This window comes from Dipodomys merriami, unplaced genomic scaffold (assembly GCF_024711535.1).
Source record: "Dipodomys merriami isolate MVZ:Mamm:240054 unplaced genomic scaffold, mDipMer1.0.p SCAF_17, whole genome shotgun sequence".
Taxonomy (NCBI): Eukaryota; Metazoa; Chordata; class Mammalia; order Rodentia; family Heteromyidae; genus Dipodomys; species Dipodomys merriami.
Window position 1 is genome coordinate 11,225,578 of NW_027203048.1, and position 22,962 is coordinate 11,248,539.

General features: G+C 39.4%; 1 protein-coding gene across 3 annotated transcripts in view; it reads left to right on the forward strand.

Annotated features, from left to right (window-relative positions):
• Nucleotides 1-22,962, forward strand: part of Spdya (speedy/RINGO cell cycle regulator family member A) — a 31,941-nt gene that overhangs the window by 1,548 nt on the left and 7,431 nt on the right. For all 3 annotated transcript variants that reach the window (XM_070025296.1, XM_070025295.1, XM_070025298.1), the window contains exons 2-6: nucleotides 1,179-1,431; nucleotides 4,356-4,414; nucleotides 9,357-9,442; nucleotides 14,314-14,485; nucleotides 21,237-21,534. In XM_070025296.1, the coding sequence (XP_069881397.1) occupies nucleotides 1,197-1,431; nucleotides 4,356-4,414; nucleotides 9,357-9,442; nucleotides 14,314-14,485; nucleotides 21,237-21,534 (850 nt within the window). In that variant the 5' untranslated portion in view covers nucleotides 1,179-1,196. The remainder of the gene's footprint in view (nucleotides 1-1,178; nucleotides 1,432-4,355; nucleotides 4,415-9,356; nucleotides 9,443-14,313; nucleotides 14,486-21,236; nucleotides 21,535-22,962) is intronic.

The window sequence follows — 22,962 nt, forward strand, 5'->3', positions numbered from 1 at the left end:
AGCGCTCTACCACTGAGCCAACTTCCCAGCCCCTTTGTGAGAGATTTTTGCATTTTTTAATTCTTAATATCAATAATTAAGCTCTGATACTAATTTGCTTTGTCTTAATACTTTTTGTTTGGTCCAGTAGTACTGAGGCTTGGACTGAGGGCCTCTGTGTTCTCACTTGGCTTTTTCACACTACCACCTGAGCCACACCTCCACTCCCAACTTTTTGCAGCTTTATTGGAAATATGTCTCACTGACTTTTGCTAGGCTAGCTTTGAAAAGAAGCAGTCCTCAGATCTCTGACTCCTGAGTAGTGCCTGTCAGTAAAACCACAAATTGTAAGAATCATATAATGAGATTATATCAGTTCCTGTAGAATAAAAGCCAGGAGAAGTAGGGGGCTGAGGGGTTAGCTCACACTTGTAGTCTCAATATTTGGGAGGCTGAAGCATAAGGATCACAAGTTCATGCCTAGTGTGGACTACAAAGTGAGATTCAAAAACCAAAATTAACCAAAACTTTACCTGGAATAATAAAGAACATAATAAGCCGGGCATCGGTGGTACACACCTGTAATCTAGCTAATCAGGAGGCTGAGATCTGAGGGTCTTGGTTCAAAGCCAGCCCAGGCAAGAAAGTCCATGAGACTCTTAGCTCCAATTAAACACCAGAAAACCAGAAGTAGCGCTGTGGCTCAACTAGTAGAGTGTTAGCCTTGAGCTGATAGAGCTCAGGAACAGCGCCCAGGCCCAAAGTTCAAGCCCCACGACCAACCAAAAAAAGTAAACAACTTTAAATGTTTGGTTTTGAGTTCCAAAGTAATCAAAACAAAATGGTATAATATACGTGTATATACATATATGTGTGTGGTATCTTATTAATTTGGGAAGAATAAAGTTTTTCCTGGTAGTGAATTCTAAAAGCAATTTCTATTGTGAATCACTGTCACAAATAACATTTTTAAAATAATTTTAATGGTTATTTTTCCTTTTATATTTATGTGATACAAAGGAATTGAACCCAGGGCCTCATGCATGTTAAGCAAGCACTCTACCACTAAGCCACATTTCCTGACTCCAAATATCACTTTTAATCACAAGACCAGTAACTATATCTGGAAGTATCATTCAATTTCTTTTTATACAGAAATTAATGAGTGTGATAAATAATTGTCTGTTTTATTTTTGCAGGAATCTTGGAAAACCAGAATGAGGCACAATCAGATGTGCTGTGAGACGCCACCTACTGTCACTGTTCATGTAAAATCAGGACCAAATAGAGCGCATCAGTCTAGAAAACCCATTAATCTAAAGCGTCCTATTTTTAAAGATAGTTGGCAAGCATCTGAAAAAAATACACATAATAACAACAAATCTAAATGCCCCAAAGGACCTTGTTTAGTAATACAGCGTCAGGAAATGACTGCTTTCTTTAAATTGTTTGGTAGGTTTTAAACCTTAACTCATTTAGTAGTGTCATATAAAGTACATACAAACTAGAATGTAAACATCTATTTTATCATTACCAAAATGGTCAAAGATTATGGTATTTCCTGTGCCAAAATTTCCCACCTCTAAGAAAATTTATTTATAGACTTGTTTTTATACTGAATTTTTATTTTACTTGTTTTATGTATTACAAATTCAGACCCAGCTAGCTTCTATCAAGTATAGATCTGAGCAATTCAGGAATTTAGGTTAATAGCATGAGACTGGTGTGTGGGTGTGTGAGAGAGAAAGAGCGAGAGTGCTGTGTGTGTGTGTGTGTGTGCGTGCGTGCGTGTGTGGGCACGCACGCGTGTGCGCTGGAGCTTAAACTCAGGGCCTGGCCACTGTCTATGAGCTTCTTTGCTCAAGGCTAGCACTCTACCAATTGAACCACTGCTCTACTTCTGGCTTTTTTGGTAGTTAATTGGAGATAAGTATGTCATGGACTTTCCCTGCCTGGGCTGGCTTCAAACTGTGATTCTCAGATATTAGCTTCCTTAGTAGCTAGTATTAGAGGTGTAAGCCACAATTTTTTTGTTTTTTTGTCTTTAGTTTTGACCTAAACTGAAACTACATACAGACTCAGGTGAGGGACCAGCCAATCTGATTAGTCCTGACCAGTTTCCCAGGACTTTTCATGACTAAAACCAAGCAAACTGGAAATGTTGGTTAACCTAGAAAAGTTTCAATATATCTTGGAATTATTGCTAAAAATTAACAATATTTTTATCATTGTAGAATTTGTTCAGATAATAAATCAGTTCTACTTTATTAATAAGTAGGCAGCTAGAAATTTCTCACACTACTGCATCTACTGTCTACTAATGAAGAAGGAAAAGGGATCTTTATTTGGAGATTGATAGCATGGTAGAAAGATTAGGATAAGGAGTGGTAAAAATGGGTTCTAAAACCTGTGGGAAACACCATACAAAACACCATAATCTGGTAGGTGCAGATAATAGGCCTCTTATGAGGAAGGCCAGAGCATTGAGGGAAATTGGGTAAATAAAAGCATAGTGATCTGGGTGCTGATGGCTCACACCTGTAATCCTAGCTCCTCAGGAGGCTGAGATCTGAGGATCATGGTCCAAAAACTCTTACCTCCAATTAACCACCAGAAAACTGGAAGTCGTACTGTGGCTCAAGTGATAGAGCATTAGCCTTGAGCTGAAAAACTGAGGGACAGTGCACAGGTGCACAGTTCAAGCCCCATGACTGACAAAAAAAAAAAAAAATAGAATGAAGACTGGAAGTCTGGCTCAGGTATAGTGGGATGTGTTGAATGATAGCTAGAGGTTCCAAATTCAATTTCTACTACTGCTAAAGTGAAAGAACAAAATTATTACTCACAAACCTTGTTAGTACCTATAACTGTTGGTTTATCTGTCTCTACCATGTTAGGTAATTTGAGAAATAAAAATAGAATTAGTAAATTAATTTTCAGGAAATCAATATTCTCTTGAAACATTCTAGTTACTTCATTACATTGATAATATTTGCAAAACATGAATTTGCAAAAAATGAATTGATGTGGCTGGGCGCTGGTGGCTCACACCTGTAATCTTAGCTATTCAGGAGGCTGAGATCTGAGGATCGTGGTTCAAAGCCAGCCCGGGCAGGAAAGTCCATGAGACTCTTATCTCCAATAAACCACTAGAAAACAGGAAGTGGCGCTGTGGCTCAAGCAGTAGGGTGCTCGCTTTGAGCTGAAGAGCACAGAGACAGTGCCCAAGCCCAGAGTTCAAGCCCCATGACTGACCAAAAAAAAAAGAAATGAGTTAAAAAAAAAAAAAAGAAATGAGTTGATGTATTTATTTGCTTTTTCTTACTTAGAATTAAGGTTGGGGAAGTGGTGCTGTAGCTCAAGTGGTAGAGCGCTTGCCTTGAGCTGAAGAGCTGAGGGACAGTGCTCAGGCCGAGTTCAAGCCCTACGACCGACAAAAAAAAAAAAAGAAAAGAAAAGAAAAAGAATTAAGGTTGGAAATTGATTTTCCTAGATTCTGGTAATTACCAATATATGTTGATATATATATATATATATATATATATATATATATATATATATTAGAATTTTTAATTGAAGTGTTTTTTACATTTTTTGGCTATTAACATTTTTATTGTTAATTCTTTTATCCTAATACTCAATTTTCCCAAAATTGAATGTTCTAAATAGCTAGTGAATCTTTCACCTTTTTATATTGCCTTTTTCATAGGTACTTAAGACAGTAGATAAATGGAATTACAGATATATAGGAGATAGAATCTAAAGCTAAAAGTACTCTGGAACCTAAAAGGAGAAAGTAATAGAATAGTATTCATTAAGCCATTTTTTAAACAATTACCTTTTATCCACCTGTTTTTATCCCCCTTATTTCCACCTGTTAAGAGAGATTTTGAAAAGGGGGGAAGAGCTAGAGTTACCCAACATGCTACTGGATATTCAATAAAATACTGTTCTCTAAAACTGAGCTATACATAGTGAATATAGCAAATCAGAAGATGAAGGATAAGATAGTCTTTTTTTTTTTTGGATGGGTCCTGGTCATAGGCCTGAACTCTGGGCCTGGGTGCTGTCCCTCAGCTCTTCAGCTCAAGGCTAGTGCTTTACCACTTGAGCCACAGTGCCACTTCCAGCTTTTTTTTTTCTGCTTATGTGGTGCTGAGGAATCAAACCCAGGCCCTCATGCATGCAAGGCAAGTGCTCTACCACTGAGCCACCTTCCCAGCCCCAAGATAGTCTTTTGTACAGTGTTTGCAATGATTTTTTTAATCCTGAAAACCATATCTTAGTCCAGGTATTTTTGTTTGATTTCTAAACATTTAAATTCTTCAAAAGGAAAAATGGAAAAAAAAACAACTAATAGCTATCTTTTGTTGTAGATGATGATCTAATTCAAGATTTCTTGTGGATGGACTGCTGCTGTAAAATTGCAGACAAGGTAAAGTTGATACCAGTATAATCATTAACTATTTTTGTTAACACTATTAGTCCATCAGAACTTTAAGGAGACTACTAGAGTTTCCTATATTAATTAAAGCTAAGTAAACAGGTAGCCTGTATTGCTCTTCCAAGGCATACACATTAAATTTTGGAATTAGTATGTATCATAGATTCAGTAAATATTGTTGATTAGATATGAGTGTATTTGCTTGAAAGCAAGAACCAATAGACTCAATACTTTCTTTTTGAGACAAATTCTTGTCATGTAGCCCAGAAGTCCTTCTGCCTTTTGAATACTGAGGTTATACACACGCATACCATCACACTTGGCTAGCCTCAATACATTAATTAGAATTCCCTCCTTTTATCAGGCTATGTAGAAAATAGATTCTGAGATTCCTCCCACTAAGGCAGTCTCTTACTGCCTTATTTTAATATTTTAAGTAACTCAGAATAAATCTCAATAATATTGTAGGGTAAATTTAGCTTAATTTAGGAATTAATGTTACATAAAAATGTAACTTCTTAAGACCAATGATGTTTCTATACTTTAGTTGACACAAATTTCAATATTTGTTTTTGTGATTTTTTTTTTTAGTTAATTGAATAGTTACTATTTCACTTTTGTAAATATCATTTTAGGTTAGGTTGTGATCTAGAAAGTTACACATAACTTCATATCACACTTAAAATGTGCAAACCAACAGAGAAGGGAATGTGTAGAAGCTTATTATTAAATACTCATTAAGTTAGTATTGAACATTTTTATTTCACACTTAATGACAAAGATAAGGGAACTGTGCCTTCTGCCTGTAATCCTAGCTACTTGGAAGATTATAGTTTGTGACTGGTCTGGACAAAAAAAAAAAAAAATGAAGCCGGCACTGGTGACTCACACCTGTAATCCTAGTTACTCAGGAAGCTGAGATCTGAGGATAGTGGTTCAAAGCCAGGTCTGGCAGGAATTCCATAAGACTTATCTCTAGTAAACCACTGGAAAACCGGAAGTGGCACTGTAGCTCAAGTGGTAGAGTGCTCGCCTTGAGCTAAAGAGCTGAGGGACAGCACTCAGGCCCAGAGTTCAAGCCCCACAACTGACAAAAAAAAAAAAAATCATGAGATCCCTATGTCACCCAATAATGAGCCTAGGTGTCATGGGCATGATTGATATCACAGCAGAGTGGGAAGAATAAATAGGATCAAGGTCCTGTCAGCTTGGGTACAAACGAAGACCTTATTCAAACAACAACCAGGTTGGGCGTGGTGGAGCATGCCTATAATCCTAGCTACGCAGGAGGCTGGCATCTGAGGATACTGGGTCAAGGCTAGCCTGGGCAGGAAATACTGTGCAACTCTTTTCTTTCTTTCTTTCTTTCTTTTTTTTTTGTCAATAGTGGGGGCTGTACTCTGGGCCTGGGCGCTGTCCCTCAGCTCTTCAGCTCAAGACTAGTGCCTTACCACTTGAGCCACAGCGCCACTTCTGGCTTTTTTCTGCTTATGTGGTGCTGAGAAATTGAACCCAGGAACTCATGCATGCGAGGCAAGCACTCTACCACTGAGCCAACTTCCCAACTCCTACTGTGCGACTCTTATCTCCAATAATCCACCAGAAAACTGGAAGTGGCCCTGTGGCTCAAGTGGTAGAGCACCAACCTTGAGCTGAAGAGCTGAGGGACAATGCCCAGGACCAGAGTTCAAGCCCCACAACTAACAAAAGAAAAAAAAAAAAAAAAACAAATGCAAGGCAAGATCATGCCTGTAATCCTAGTTACTCAGGAGGCTGAGATCTGAGGATGGTGGTTCAAAGCCAGCTCAGGCAGGAAAGTTCACAAGACTCTTATCTCTAATAAACCACTAGAAAACCTGAAGTGGTGCTGTGGCTCAAGTGGTAGAGTGCTCGCCTTGAGCTGAAGAACTGAGGGACAGCACTCAGGTCCAGAGTTCAAGCCCCACAACTGACAAAAAAAAATTTTTTTAACATGCATAATTTTAAGATAAAGACCTTCCAAGTGCCTGTTACCTAGCTTGCTACAAAAATCAACTCATGGCAATTATTTCTTTTTAACTCCCTACACCAAGTGTCTGGGTTATTTGAGGCAAATTGCAGACATCCTAACATCTACAAATATCTCGTAATGTGTCTCTAAAATAAAAATTATATTATTAAAAGAAATCATGTCACCAACACTTGTTTATTTTTATTTTTTGTACATTTTTATTGTAAACAAACACTTTTTAAACTTAGCAGTAATGCTTTAATATCACATATCCATTTTGTGGAGTTGAGCTATTTTAAAACTTTACAATTTTAAGTGCACTAAAGTTTTTAAACAGCAGAGGGCAGTGTTTGAAAAGTAACTAAGAGTACTGTACTGTCATAACACTATTTCAAGAACTCTTGAGCTGGGTGTTGGTGGCTCAAGCCTGTAATCCTAGAGATCTGAGGATCACGGTTCAAAACCAGCCCAGGCAGGAAAATTGGTGAGACTCTTATCTCCAGTTAACCACCAGAAAACCGGAAGTGGCGCTGTGGTTCAAATGGTAGAGCACTTCCCTTGAGCTGAAGAGCTCAGGGACAGCACCCAGGCCCAGAATTGAAGCACCATAACAAAAAAAAAAGGGGGGAGACTGGGAAGGTGGCTCAGTGGTAGAGTGCTTGCCTTGCATGCATGAGGCCCTGGGTTCGATTCCTCAGCACCACATAAGCAAAAAAAGAAAAAAGCCGGAAGTGGCTTCCTCAGCACCACATAAGCAAAAAAAAAAAAAGCTGGAAGTGGTGCTGTGGCTCAAGTGGTGAGGGCTAGCCTTGAGCTGAAGAGCTGAGGGACAGCGCCCAGGCCCAGAGTTCAGGCCCCGCAACCGGACCCAAAAGAAAAAAAAAGAATCCTTTACCTGAAGTTAACAGGAAAACTAGGAATTACTCTACTCACCAATCTTTTGACTGTAGGATGAGTAAATATTTTGAGAGAACAAAATAGTACATTAATTTTTTTAAACTTGCTTCTAATCTGAATAGTCACATCTTGGTATGTGTCCTCAGACCAAAAAATACATTTAAAATTATTTTTCTACAAAAATTGAGCCATATGATTCTAATTTTTGAGGCCATTTATCCACAATTTTGGGGGGGGGATGGATCCAGTCGTGGGGCTTGTACTCTGGGCCTGGGCGCTGTCCCTCAGCTCTTCAGCTCAAGCCTAGCGCTCTACCACTTGAGCCACAGTGCCACATCTGGCTTTTTTCTTTTTGCTTATGTGGTGCTGAGGAATTGAACCCAGGGCCTCATGCATGCAAGGCAAGCGCTCTACCACTAAGCCACCTTCCCAGCCCTTTTGAGGCCACTTAGAGAAGTCACTCTCTGTGTGTGTGTGTGTGTGTGTGTGTGTGTGTGTGTGTGTGTGTGTGTGTGTGTGTGTGTGTGTGTGTGTGTGTGTGTCTGTTTCTGTGTCTGTTTCTGTCTGTCTATGTGTATTTTAGTCTTAGGGCTTGAATTCAGCTCTTGGACACTGTCCCTGAACTTCTTTTTGCTCAAGGTTAAGTGCTCTGCCAGTTGAGCCATGCTTCTACTTTCAGATTTCTGATTAATTGGAGATAAGAGTCTCACAGACATTTCTGCCTATGCTAGCTTTGAACCATGATCCTCAGACCTCAGCTTCCTGAGTAGCTAAGATTATGGTGACATGAGCCACTGGCAACTGGCTACTTTAACAAGTGAGTGTAGTGGCTGGAGAATAGCTTCATGACAGAGCTGCATTATAAAAATACAAATAATAGTATTTGAAAACTAGGGCCATGGCTCCAGTGTTAGAGTATACATAAATAAGTACTGACATCTACTAGCCCTGAGTAAATTTTTACTTAGTCTGTGCTGTATAATTCAGAAGCTGATAATTAAAGAAATAGGCTCGAAGAAACAAGCTATATATTAAGGCAACACAGTTTCCAATAGTAGAAAGTGAGCTCAAGTTAAAATTTGATGGAATTGCTAAATTCAAAAGAATATACAGTATGGCTGGGAATGTGGCTTAGTGATAGAGTACTTGCCTAGCATGCATGAAGCCCTGGGTAAAAAATTCTTCAGTACCACATAAATAGAAAAAGCCAGAAGTGGTCCTTTGGCTCAAGTGGTAGAACATTAGCTTGAACAAAAGAAGTTCAGGGGGGTTGGGAAGGTGGCTCAGTGGTAGAGTGCTTGCCTTGCATGCATGAGGCCCTGGGTTTGATTCCTCAGCACCACATAAGCAAAAAGAAAAAAGCCGGAAGTGGCGCTGTGGCTCAAGTGGTAGAGCGCTAGCCTTGAGCTGAAGAGCTGAGGGACAGCACCCCAGCCCAGAGTTCAGGCCCCACAACTGGACCTCCCACCCACAAAAAAAAAGTAGTTCAGAGACAGTGCCTAGGCTCTGAGTTCAAGCCCCAGGACTGGCAAAAAAAAAAAGAATATAGTAGTAATGGCAAATACAGAATATTAGTATGCAAAAGACTGTGAATTCAATCCCTAATTACCCCTCTCCCCCCACCAAAAAAAGTATGCATGACTGTTACTAAGAGAGAGGAAGTGGATGTGCCAGACTTGAGGGAAAAAGTCAAGCAATGATGCAAGGCCCTGAGTTCAAGTACACAAAAAAATGTTAGGAAAATTTATATATACACAAAGATATCAAGCAACTGTAGCAAAATATTAAGAATTGGGGAATCCAGCTAAATTTATGGGATTTTAAACCTAAAAGTTTATTAAGTATAATAAAATTTAGGCATTTATTTAATAATAAATTGTCAAAAACTCACTTCACATGAGTTGGTTACAAGAAGCAAAAAAAAGTCAAATAAAGATTCTATAATAAGAATAGTACTTCTTTACCTTATTTATGAGAAAATTTTAAGTTAACTTGAACGTTCTATTTATAAAAGCAAAATATTAATTTCTAACTCTTTTTTTATAGTATCTTTTGGCTATGACTTTTGTTTATTTCAAGAGAGCTAAATTTACTATTAATGAGCATACCAGGATAAATTTCTTTATTGCTCTGTAAGTACACTTTCTGCTAAATAACTTTTTATGCTATTTACAATGAGTAAATAAACATAGATGTATATATATGATCTTTTAATTTAAAACAGAACCAGTTTAAAACTATGGATATCTTTGAATAGGCCTTACTGTGTAAATGCTACACATCTATTACTTTCATAGGATATTTTTATGTTCTTTTTACTGACCTTATCATGCTGTATGCCTAAGATTTATTAACATTCCACTTTACTAGATTGTGTCTTCTATATTTTTGAGTACTATCTTATAAATTATTTCAAATTCTCCTCTGCTATGATTTAGATTGTTTTAAGTTTTTTATTAGCATACATTAGTTTGCAAAGGGGGACTTACTGTGATGTTCTCATACATACATACATACAGTACACTCCAAGCTACCTCCCTCTGTTTCTTTCCCTCTTCATCTTAAAATAATTCCCTCTTTTCTCTCTTTAACTAACAGTCTTAACACTTAAGCCATACATCTAGCTCTCCTCCCCATTTTGGTGGAGGGGAGGGTCAGTACTGGGGCTTTCCGCTCATGGCTTCTTGCTCTTGTTTGGTTTTTTTCCTCAAGGCTGGCACTCTGCCACTTAAGACACACCTCCATTGCCAGCTTTTTACTAGTTAATTGGAGGTAAGAGTCTCAGTTTAGCCTGATGCTGGTGACTCACACCTATAATCCTAGCTACTCAGGAGGCCTCTGAGATCTGAGAATCACTGTTCAAAGCCAGCCTAGGCAGGAAAGTTAATGAGACTCTTCTCTCCAAGAAATCACCAGAAAACCAGAAGTGGTGCTGTGGCTCACGTGGTAGAGTGTTCCCCTCTAACTGAAGAGTTGAGGGACAGAGCCCGGGCCCAGAGTTCAAGCCCCACAACTGACAAAAAAAAAAAAGAGTCTCAGACTATTTTACCCAGATTGGCTTTAAACAGTAATCCTCAGATCTCAGCCTCCTTAGTATTAGAATTACAGGGGAAGCTGCCAGTGGTTAGCCCCTCACCCTTATTGAAATGATTTCAGCAAGTTTCATTTTTCTATTTTCATACATGCATATAAAGTACTTCAATCACTACCTTCTCCATAAACCCCCTCCCCTTCTCACCCATAGCAGTCAACCAACATAGCCTGTTTACTTTCCTGTCATTTTTCTTTTTTCTTTTTTTCTTTTTTTTTTTTCTTCTGCTTATGTGGTACTGAGGAATCGAACCCAGGGCCTCATGCATGCAAGGCAAGTGCTCTACCACTGAGCCACCTTCCCAGCCCCCTTCTTTTTTTTTTTTTGCCGGTCCTAGGACTTGAACTTAAGGGCCTGTGCACTGTCCCTGAGCTGCTTTTGCTCAAGGCTAGAGCTCTACCACTTGAGCCACAGTGCCACTTCGGGCTTTTTCTATGTATATGGTGCTGAAGAATTGAACCCAGAGCCTCATGCATGCCAGGCAAGCACTCTGCCACTGAGCCACCTTCCCAGCCCCTTCTTTTTCATTTTTTAACATATTGTAAAATGGCTTTCACCAGGGTAAATTGCACATACATCTATTTTTATTTAGCAACAGTAATCTCATCTATTGTTCTCTCATCAGTAATCTCATCTATTGTTCTCTCATTGCTTGGCCCCTGACCCCTCCTTGTTAAATAGCTTTCAATGAATTTCCTTATGCTACCCTTATACTTAGACAACATGTATTTTGGTATTATTGATCTTCCATTATTATTTTTCTGTCTACCACTACTTAATTTTTATTTTTAAGCCAGAATGGTCTCTTTTAAATTGTTAGACAGTGAATAGAACATCTTGTAAAAAATGTTCTATATATACTGTGTACTATATATACTGTGTAGATCTTTAAAACTTATAATATGCACTGATTGTTTTTCTGAACACAAATGATGACAAATGACTATAATTAATTTTCCTGTTTTTTCCATTGATTTCTCATTAATTCATGCTACCTTTGTAATTTGCTAAATAGTTTTTTACAGCACAGTTTTTCAGTCTGTGGGTCAGAATTCAGCTAGAAAACAAAAAAAAACTTAAGCTCAGTGGTAGAGCAGTTGCTTACTATATGCAAGACCATGGATTCAATCTCCAGTACCAAAAAGACAAAATAACTTTTTCGGAATGTATGACTGCAAAATAGAAAACCACATACAAAAATACCTGAATACAAGCCAGACACCAATGCCTTATGCTTGTAAGCCTAGCTACTCAGGAGGCTGAGATCTCAGGATTGAAGTTTAGGAAAGTCTATGAGATTTATCTCCAATTAACCACCAGAAGACTCGAAGTGGCACTATGGTTCCAAGTGGTAGAGCACTACCTTTGAGACAAAGAGGGGTGGGGGAAGTAGTCATTTGTGGGGCTTGTATTATTTCTCATGGGAAATTTTCTCCATCCTTATTTTTGTACCAGTGTTACTTAACATGTCTCATTTTTCTGATTCCTTTTAAGATATTCTCTTGGGCTGGGAATGTAGCAGTTGAATTCTTGTCTAGCATGCTTGAAGCTCTGAGTTTGATTCCTTAGTACCACATAAACAAAAAAAAAGGAAGTGAACCTGTGGTTCAAGTAGTAGCTGGTAGCGTGCTAGCCTTGAGCAAATGAAGCTCAGAAACAGTGCCCAGGACTCTCAAAAAAAAAAAAGAATTTTCTCTTTAGCACTGGTTATGATCAGTGGGATGATGATAAACTTTGATGTGATTTTTTTTCATATCTCTTGTACTTTCTTGTTTCTTGCCCATTTAGCTTCTGGGTTTATGGTTTTAGTCAAATTTTAAATATTTACAACCATTTTTTATATATTTTTATTGTGAAAGGACTGTACAGAGGGGTTACAATTACGTGGGTAAGATAATGAGCACATTTCTTAACAAGCATTGTAGCCTCCTGCTTTGTTTCCCCTTCCCGTCCCTTCGTATCCTCCTCTCCACCCCCCCCCTCCGTCCCCCCTCACCAAAGTTGTAAAGTTCGTACAACCATTTTTTTTAAGTTGGTTGTGGGCTTAAACTTGGGGCCTGGGCGCTGTCCTCAGCTCTTCAGCTCAAGGCAAATGAGCCACAGCACCACTTCTGGTTTAATTGAAGATAAGAGTCTCATGGACTTTCTTGCCTGGGCTGGCTTTGAACCGTGATCCTCAGATCTCAGACTCCTGAGTAGCTAGGATTACAGGTGTGAGCCACTGGCACCCATATACAGCCATTATTTCTTCAAGTATTTTTTGCCAACTTGCTACCTTTTAGATATTCCAATTTCATCTTTATTAGATTTTCTTGAGGCTATCTCACCTCTATTTTTGGCCTATAAATTTCATTTTAGTTAGATTCAATTACTATCACTTTAGTTCATAAATCTTTTCCAATATTAATCTCTCATTAATACAACTCAAGTGTATTTTTCCTCGGAGACATTGTAATTTTCATCTCTAGAACTGCATTCTTAATATGTCTACTTTTTTTTAACACATGAAATCAGTGTCATTTGTTTAATGTCCTTCACTGTGTCAGACTGATTTTGATTGATTGGTTATTCTCCTTATTATGGTTTGTATTTTTCTGCTTCTATGTGTTTCTGGCCTCCCCCTCAAGTATTTGGTAAAAGCAAATTTCCATATGTGTATAAGGAAACTACCTGAGTCTAGGAAAAGATGGTAAGAAATACTAGGTAAAACAGTACCTAACATTCATTCACACAGGACTATAACAATGCCTGTTTCCACTAGCTGGTTTGAAAACTTAGTTTAGTTCATGGAGTATTAAGAAAAGTATTCAAGCCAAGTACTGGGGGCTCATGCCTGTAAACCTAGCTACTCAGAAGGCTAAAATCTGAGGATCGTGGTTCAAAGCCAGCTTGGGCAGGAAAATCCATAAGACTCTTACCTCCTATTAGCCATCAAAAAGCCAGAAGAGAAGTTATGGCTCAAGTGATAGCTAGCCTTGAGCAAAATGCTCAGAGGCAGTAACTCAGACCCTGAGTTCAAGCCACAGGACAGCACAGAAAAGAAAAATAAAGGAAAGAAAAGTATCCAAACTGAACATGTTGCTGATACCTGTAATTACAGCTTCAGAGAGGAAGAACCTAAATTTGAGGACAGCACAAGCAAAGTTAGACCCTCTCTGAAAAACTACAAAGAGCTGAGGGCATAGTTAAAGTGGTAGAGTACTTGCATACATGAAGTCCTGGATTCAGTCTCTAGCATTACAAAGAAAAAGTGCTAACCTCGTACCTGTAATCCTAGTTACTCACGAGGCTGAAAGCTGAGGATCAAGGTTCAAAGCCAGCGTGAGACTATCTTCAATAAATCACCAGAAAACTGGAAGTGGTGCTGTGGCTCAAGTGGTAGAGTGCTTGCCTTGAGCTGAAGAGCTCAGGGACAGCACCCAAGCCCAGAGTTCAAGTCCCATGACCTACAAAAAAGAAAAAGAAAAAAAAGAAAAAGAAAACTGCTCAGAATCATGCATGATGGTACATGCCTATAATCCCAGCATTTAGGAATCATGAGTTCAATGCCAGCTTGGGATACATAGGAAAACCTTGTGTTAAAACAAAGATTCCAAATTCACAGACAAAGAACATACACATATATGCATGTATATACATGTGTATGTATGTAGAAACTCAGGAGGGTCTTGTCTCAGAAATGGGAAATAAAGTTTCAGACTGAACATTGCTCCAGATCCAACTAAGAAATGAAAACTAAAAAGATCAGATTGCTTCCAAGTGACTTAATTGCATACCAGAACCCAAGAATGTAAAATTCACTATATCTCTGATATTTTAATATGCATTTCTTAGAATAAATTTAAACATCACTGCTTTTCCTGTTCTTACATTTTTTTTTTTTTTTTTTTGGTCATTGGTCCTCTTTGTTAGGTATCTGGCTAATACAGTTGAAGAAGATGAAGAAGAATCCAAGTATGAAATTTTCCCATGGGCTTTAGGGAAAAATTGGAGGAAATTGTTCCCTAATTTCTTAAAGTTAAGGGACCAGCTCTGGGATAGAATTGACTATAGGGCTATTGTAAGTAGGCGGTGCTGTGAAGAGGTAAGGATTTCAAAATACTTCAAATGTCATCTTTGTATTGTCTAATTTTCCTTATTTTTATTTATTCATTTTTGCTTTGATGTGTTTTTTTCCCTTTTTTATTGTGAAAATACCGTACAGAGGGGTTACAATTACATGAGCAAGATAATGAGTACATTTCTTATCAAGCATTGTTGCCTCCTCCTTTGTTTCCCCTTCCCATCCGTTCCCATACCCCCCCTACCACCACCACCCCTTATCCTATCCTTCCTCACCCCCCCCCACTTTTGATGTTTTGAGACAGTATTTCACTATATAGCCCAGCCTGGCCTGGAATTCACAATCCTCCTTCCTCAGTCTTCTGAGTGCTAAGATATAGGTTACTTTTTTTAATTGTTATTATAAAGGTGATGGACAGAGGGGTATATTTCTTTTTGGACAGTGTCACCCCTTCCCTCAAACTCTCTCAGTTTTTCCCTCCCATCCCATCCACAAGTTTGTTAATTTTCATCATAGTGTCCAGTGAGTACCATTGCTGCATTTGTTCACTCTTTGTCCCACCATTTCACATACTCCCAAAGACATATAAATGAAAATAACGAACAAAAATAAAAGAAAAGGGGCTGGGAAGGTGGCTCAGTGGTAGAGCGCTTGCCTTGCATGCATGAGGCCCTGGGTTCGATTCCTCAGCACCACATAAGCAAAAAGAAAAAAGCCGGAAGTGGCACTGTGGCTCAAGTGGTAGAGCGCTAGCCTTGAGCTGAAGAGCTGAGGGACAGCGCCCAGGCCCAGAGTTCAGGCCTCACGACCAGACCCAAAAAGAAAAAAGAAAAAACAAAAACAGGAAAAAAAACCTTGTTTTCATTTCCTGGAGTTCATTTTGATAAATATTACTTTGTATAATCAGATTTTTTTTTTGTTGTTTTGTCAGTTGTGGGGCTTGAACTCTGGGCTTAGGCGCTGTCCCTGAGCTCTTCAGCTCAAGGCAAGCACTCTACCACTTGAGCCATAGTGCCACTTCTTGTTTTTTTTTTTTTTAGTGGTTTATTGGAGATAAGAGTCTCATGGACTTTCCTGCCTAGGTTGGCTTTGAACCTCCATCCTCAGATCTCAGCCTACTGAGTATCTAGGATTACAGGTGTGAGCCACCGGTGCCCGGCTCTTTTTGGTCTTAAGTGTATTTCTGTTTCTGTTTTTTCATATATATCTGAGTAGTACATTAACCTAGATCATTATCAAAAGTACAACTTGTGCCAGGTGTCGGCGGCTCATGCCTGTAATCTTAGCTACTGGGGAAGCTGAGATCTGAGGATTGAGATTCAAAGCCAGCCAGGGAAGAAAACCAGAAGTGGCCTTGTGGCTCAAGTGGTAGAGCGCTTGCCTTGAGCTGAAGAGCTGAGGGATAGTGCCCAGGCCTAGAGTTCAAGTCCCATGACCAACAAAAAAAAAAAGTACAACTTGTGCTGGTCATTGGTAGCTCATACCTATAAGCCTAGCTACTCAGGAGACTGAGATCTGAGGATCATGGTTCAAAGCCAGCCAGGCAGGAAAGCCCATGAGACTCTTAACTCTAATAAACTACTCAAAAAGCTAGAAGTGGCTGGGAATGTAGCTTAGTGCTAAGAGTGCATGCATGAAGCCCTGGGTTCAATTCTTCAGAATATAAACAGAAAAAGCCAGCAGTGGTGCTGTGGCTCAAGTGGAGGAGTACCAGCCTTGAGAAAAAGCAGCTCAGGGACAGTGCCCATTGCCCATACCCTGAGTTCAAGCCCCAAGTCAGACACACACAAACACATACACGTACAATTTGGGTTGTTGTTTGAATTTTGAAGCACAGTAATTTCTGTTTTTTAGATCAGGCTACTTATATAATATTATTTTTCTTGGGCAGTACTGGGATTTAAACTCAAGGTTCACAGCTGGCCTTCCTGCTGAGTTGCATCTCTAGCCTGGCTTTTTGTTGGTTATTTGGAGTCAGGCAGACTTTTCTGCCTGAGTTGGCTTCAAACTGTGAGCTTGCAAATCTCAGCCTCCTGAGTAGCTAGAATTATAGGCATGAACCACCTGTATCCAGCTTGTATAGTATTCTTTTTTTTGTTTGTTTGTTTGTTTCTGGTCGGTCATAGGGCTTGAACTCAGGCCTTGGGCACTGTCCCCTAACCTCTTTTTGCTCAAAGCTAGTGCAATACCACTTTGAGCCACAATGCTACTTCTGGTTTTTTGACGGTTAATTATGGATAAGAGTCTCATGGATTTTCCTGCCCAGAATGGCTTTGAACTGCAATCCTCAGATCTCAGATTCCTAAGTAGCTAGGATTACAGGTGTGAGCCACCAGCACCTGGCTTTGTCTAGTATTCTAACTGTAGTCTGTGTCTCCAGTCTAAAATATCATCAGGGGCTGGGAAGGTGGCTCAGTAGTAGAGCACTTGCCTTGCATGCCAGAGCCCTGGGTTCGATTCCTCAGCACCACATAAGCAAAAAGAAAAAAGCCAGAAGTGGCGCTGTGGCTCAAGTGGTAGAGCACTAGCCTTGAGCTGAAGAGCTGAGGGACAGTGCCCAGGCCCAGAGTTCAGGCCCCACTACCGGACCCAAAAAAATTAAATAAATAAATAAAACATCATCAGTATATTATAAAAGGTGGTATATACTAAAATATATCAATGTATATTTTCTTGTAGCTTAATAATTTCCACTAAAGTATGTAAAATTTTAAGCCCCAAGGACTGGAGCCAACAGCAGAGTATGTAATTTAACTAAATTTAAATATGTTATAAAAACATAAGCAGGACTGAAAATATGGCTCAGGGATGAAGCACTTGCAAAGCATGTTCAAGTCTGTGGATTCAGTATACTGCACCACAAAAAAGGAAGAAAAACAAAGAAAATGAAGTTTAAAATATTTCTTTTTACATAGAATATATTTAAAATTCTTATATTTGCATATGACAGACATCCTTATTTTTTTTCCTTCCTTTGTTCCTCCCTCCCTCCCTCTTTCTCTTTCTTTCTCTTTTATTATGCCAGTATTGGGGCTTGAAGTCAGGGCCTTGGGTGTTGTCCCTTAGCTTTTTTTTGGGAGGGGGGAGGAGGTCCAGTCATGGGGCCTGAACTCTGGGCCTGGGCACTGTCCCTCAGCTCTTCAGCTCAATGCTAGCGCTCTACTACTTGAGCCACAACACCACTTCTGGCTTTTTTCTTTTTGCTTATGTGGTGCTGAGAAATCGAACCCAGGGCCTCTGGCATGCAAGGCAAGCGCTCTACCACTGAGCCACCTTCCTAGCCCCGTCCTTTAGCTTTTTTGCTCAAAGCTAGTGACCTGCCACTTGAGCCACAGCTCTATTTCAGTTTTTTGCTAGCTAACTGAAGATAAGCATCTCATAAACTTTCCTGCTGGGCTGGCTTTGAACTGTGATTCTCTGATTTCAGCCTCCTAAATAGCTAGGATTATAGTAGTGAGTCACCTGCCACCCAGCTTTTTCTTTTCTTTCTTTCAGGAGGTACAGTGTGAGATTTGAATTCAGAGCCTGTGAAACAAGAACTCTGTCACTTGAACCAAAGTTAGGGCTCTCATTAAGATTTATTGATACCAAATTTTACTAAAATAAACCAATAGTACACTATAAATTTTAAAATGAGTTATTTTGGTCAAATGTTTTAGTTTTACTACAGTTTCAAACTAAAGAAAAATTATAGAGAGTGATAATCACTGTAAGCCCTGGTACTGGTTCAGATAATTTTGTAATTAAATAGAATCCTACTGGTTAAATGACTATAGGCCAAAGGAGCCAATAAATGGATTAGTGTCAAACCTGAGTGAGGATTGGTGGTATGTCACAGAATTAACTGTGTTTATTTTTTTTGTGTGTGAAAATACTGTACAGAGGGGTTACAATTACATGGGCAAGATAATGAGTACATTTCTTATCAAGCATTGTAGCCTCCTCCTTTGTTTCCCCATCCCTTCCCATCCTCCCCTCCCACCCAATCTTCCCCCCCACCCCATCCACCTCCCCCCCTCCCTGTACCAAAGTTATAAAGTTCGTTTTCGACATAACGACTTGTACATCTCATTGTTGCAATGAGTCCACCTGTATCCCTATTTAAACGATTTGTTTTCCCCCTTCCCTTCCACAAATTATACCAACATCAAATACAATGAAAGCAGGGGTTATACTGTGGGGGAGAGACATACAAAGCAACAAAGAAATAATCTTATGTGTTAGAAACAATCGCATGAAGCCGGGTGCTGGTGGCTCACGCCTGTAATCCTGGCTACTCAGGAGGCTGACATCTGAGGATCGTGGTTCAAAGCCAGCCTGAGCAGGAGAGACGGTGAGACTCCTATCTCCAATAAACCACTAGAAAACCGGAAGTGGCGCTGTAGCTCAAGTGGTAGAGCGCTAGCCTTGAGCTGAAGAGCTGAGGGACAGCGCCCAGGCCCAGAGGTCAAGCCCCACGACCGACAAAAAAAAAAAAAAAAAAAAAAAACAATCGCATGAAAGAAAAAAAACATTTGAATACATATCTTAGGGTTCATTTCCCTAACATTAACTGTGTTTATTAATGAAGAAAATACAACAAATATGCATATTTGTAGATTAAATTAGAAGGATTTTACACTCTTGGGAGAAATGTACCAATTCAGAAATAGCAGAAAGGGGTGGGAAGGTGGCTCAGTGGTAGAGTGCTTGCCTTGCATGCCTGAGGCCCTGGGTTCGATTCCTCAGCACCACATAAGCAAAAACAAAAAAGCTGGAAGTGGTACTGTGGCTCAAGTGGTAGAGCACTAGCCTTGAGCTGAAAAGCTGAGGGACAGCGCCCAGGCCCAGAGGCCAGGCCCCATGACCAGACCCCCCCCAAAAAAAAACCCTCCAGAAATAGCAGAAGACTGTCAAGCCAAGCCTTTACATTATTAAATTCAATGAAAAACAATGGACAGTTAAGTATATGAAGCCTACTCAGTGGAACATCATTAAGGTATTTGAACTGGACTGGTTTTGGTTTCAGAGTACTGAGTCCAGATTGTTTGTGGTCCTGAGGTTTTGGGTTTTTTTTTTTTTTTTTGGGTGGGGGCAGTGTTTGCCAGTTGTGGGGCCTGAACTCTGGGCCTGGGCACTGTCCCTCAGCTCTTCAGCTCAAGGTTAGCCCTCTACCACTTGAGCCACAGCGCCACTTCCGGCTTTTTCTGCTTATGTGGTGCTGAAGAATCGAACCCAGGGCCTCATGCATGCAAGGCAAGCACTCTACCACTGAGCTACCTTCCCAGCCCTGGTCCTGAGGTTTGAACTCCCCACCTTGACAGTTGCTAGGCAGGCACTCAAGCTCATGAGCTCTTGTTTGTTTTTGTTTCTTTGTCTCTCTAGTCTCCAGTTCAGGAACAAATAATTAACCAGAGGAACTGAATGCATATAATTCGAGCACTCAGATGGCTGAGCCAGAATAACCACTGAGAGGCCAGCTTGGGCTACATAATGAGGTCTAGACCAGCCTGGACTACATATAAAAATATTTTTAAATTAAAAAAATATTTGCACACTTGATGTCATCCTTAGAAGTGACAGGGGAAGTGGTGCTGTGGCTCAAATGGTAGAGTGCTAGCCTTGAGCTGAAGAGCTCTGGGAAAATATCCAGGCCCAGTGGTTCAAGCCCAACTGACCCTCCTCCCCCCAAAAAAAGTGACAGTGGGACATATTTGCCCATTTAAATTTTTTGTAAGTAAATGTTTCAGTCCCTGTAGAGCTGTCAGGCTAAGAGCATTTAGAGGACATCAGAATCAAAGCTTATGGCAAATCCCCCACTCACTCAGGTACAGGCATTTTAACTCCAGCATACTGCATGCTGTTAGAACTAGAATCACTTCAGCTGCTGGCAACCAAAGATAATGATGTAGTTTAATAGTGTGTATATAAAAGACAAAAAGGCTGTTGTAGCTGAAAATTAAATTATGTAATTAAACTTAGAAAAAAGTTTATTCTTAAGTTTCAGAGAAGATAAGGTAATTATCAGATTATAGCTAAAATATCACATTTGTCTCTGTATAACATACTTTAAGAAGAACATTGAGCTGGGCGCTGGTGGCTCACGCCTATAATCCTAGCTACTCAGGAGGCTGAGATCTGAGGATCGCAGTTCAAAGCCAGCCAGGGCAGGAAAGACCCTGAGACTCCTATCTCCAATAAACCACCAGAAAACCGGAAGTGACGCTATAGCTCAAGTGGTAGAGCGCTCGCCTTGAGCTGAAGAGCTGAGGGACAGTGCTCAGACCCAGAGTTCAAGCCCCATGACCAACAAAAAAAAAAAAAAAGAACACTGACCAGCAATTGAATATCAGCTGAAGCACAAGTAGACTAGAGCTAAATCTCAAAAGTACAATGCTATATGTAGAATAATAGAAGGACCAGGAGATTTATGAAGCTTGCCAGTTGTTATTCAATATCTGAAGGACCACAATTTGGCAGGAAATGTTTTTGTTTTAAACATAAAAAGAGAACTAAGAGGCCATGCCCCAGTGGCTCACCCTTGTAATCCTAGCTACTCATGAGGCTGAGTTCTGAGGATCATAGTTCAAAGCCAGCCCAGGCAGAGAAATCTGTGAGACTCTTATCTCCAGAAAACCAGAAGTTGTGCTGTGGCTCAAATGATAGAGCACTAACCTTGAGCTGAAGAGCTGAGAAACAGGGCTCAGGCTCAGAGTTCAAGCCCCAAAACTGACAATAAAACAAAATTTTAAAAAAACCCTTTATTAATCTAAAAGTAATCTTTTCACTATAGGTTATGGCCATTGCACCAACTCATTATATCTGGCAACGAGAACGCTCTGTGCATCACAGTGGAGCTGTTAGAAACTACAACAGAGATGAAGTTCAACTGCCCCGGGGACCCAGTGCCACACCCGTGGATTGTTCACTCTGTGGTAAAAAAGGGAGATATGTGAGACTAGGATTGTCTTCATCCTCATCCTCATCCAGCGATACAGTATTAATGATGGAAAAACAATCTCAGGACTCACACGGTTCATTTTCAATGGACATAATAAGTGAACCATCTCAAGCTTATAACTATTCTCAAGGTATGATTCAGTGATAAAACATAATTAAATTTATACATTATTTATTGAGCTCTAGTCAGGCATTACAGCTAGGAATATATAATGATTTATATGCTGTATCACTAAGTTAAATTAGTATTGGAGTTTTCCCCCCTTTTGGTCACTTTTTTCTCTATATCTTTACCAGTTTTATGTCAGCTACATAAACCAAGACGATTTTTATATGATATGTTAAATTGAAACGTAATACACATGAAGCTTACATATTAGAGCTTGAACCATTTCTTTGAAATGTTTATTTTACTCAAAAGGTATTCCAAGTAAAAAAATAAATGTACTTATAACCTTATTATCCAACTATTGGTTTCCTTCTATATAGTTTTTTATTGCTAACACAATAAGACCTATATTATATGTAGACCAGCTTTTTTTTTTTTTTTTTTTTTTTTACTTTTTTCTTGTTGGTTGTGGGGCTTGAACTCTGGGCCTAGGCACTGTCCCTCAGCTCTTCAGCTCAAAGCGACCACTCTGCCACTTGAGCCACAGCGCCACTTCCGGTTTTCTAGTGGCTTATTGGAGATAGGAGTCTCACAGACTTTTCCTGCCTAGGCTGGCTTTGAACCATGATCCTTAGATCTCAGCCTTCTGAGTAGCTAGGATTACAGGTGTGAGCCACTGGTGCCAGGTAGAACAACTTTTATTCATTTATAATAAAGCATTTTTCCATGTCTTAGTCTTAGAAAACCTTATCCTGACATAAATGGCATAATTTATTTGCATTTTTAATTTATTTTTGTTGGGATCTAAGTGCTTCGATATATGAAAAAGCAATTTTATTATATAATTTAAAAGTATATTAACAACACTGGAAACTTCAAATTATTTTATATAGATTATTTCTTTTCTGGGTTTGAAAGAAGACTAGAAAAATATTCTACCATTGTGATCCTTTTTACTTTATAGTCTTGTAGATCTTTACCTGTTTGAAGAGTAGGACATCTAAAGATCAATTTCTTGTGGTTCTTTCTATCATGAGAAATTAACAGACCTGCATTATTTCAGAATTTCATTGATTAAATTTTACCATGTCCCTATGAGAGTAAGTAAAGCATCCAGAAAAATGAAGAGAGAGAGTAAAGTAATATTTGAACCCAGGTCTCTTGACTATAGATTGAGTTTGAATTCCTACTATAATTATTATATTTTACTGGTCCTTTGATGGAATCCTCTTTTTTAAATTATTTTTCTTTCCCTATAAATAAAGCAGACTGTCAAGTGCTAACATTAGGCTTCTTGAATGACAACTGGAATCCTCTTTTTAGCAGTGAAAATAAGCTTCAGAAGACCCGACCCAGGCACTGGTGGTTCATGTCTGGAATTCTAGCTACTCGGAGGCTGAGATCTGAGGATCACGGTTCAAAGCCAGTCCAGGCAGAAAAGTCTGTGAGA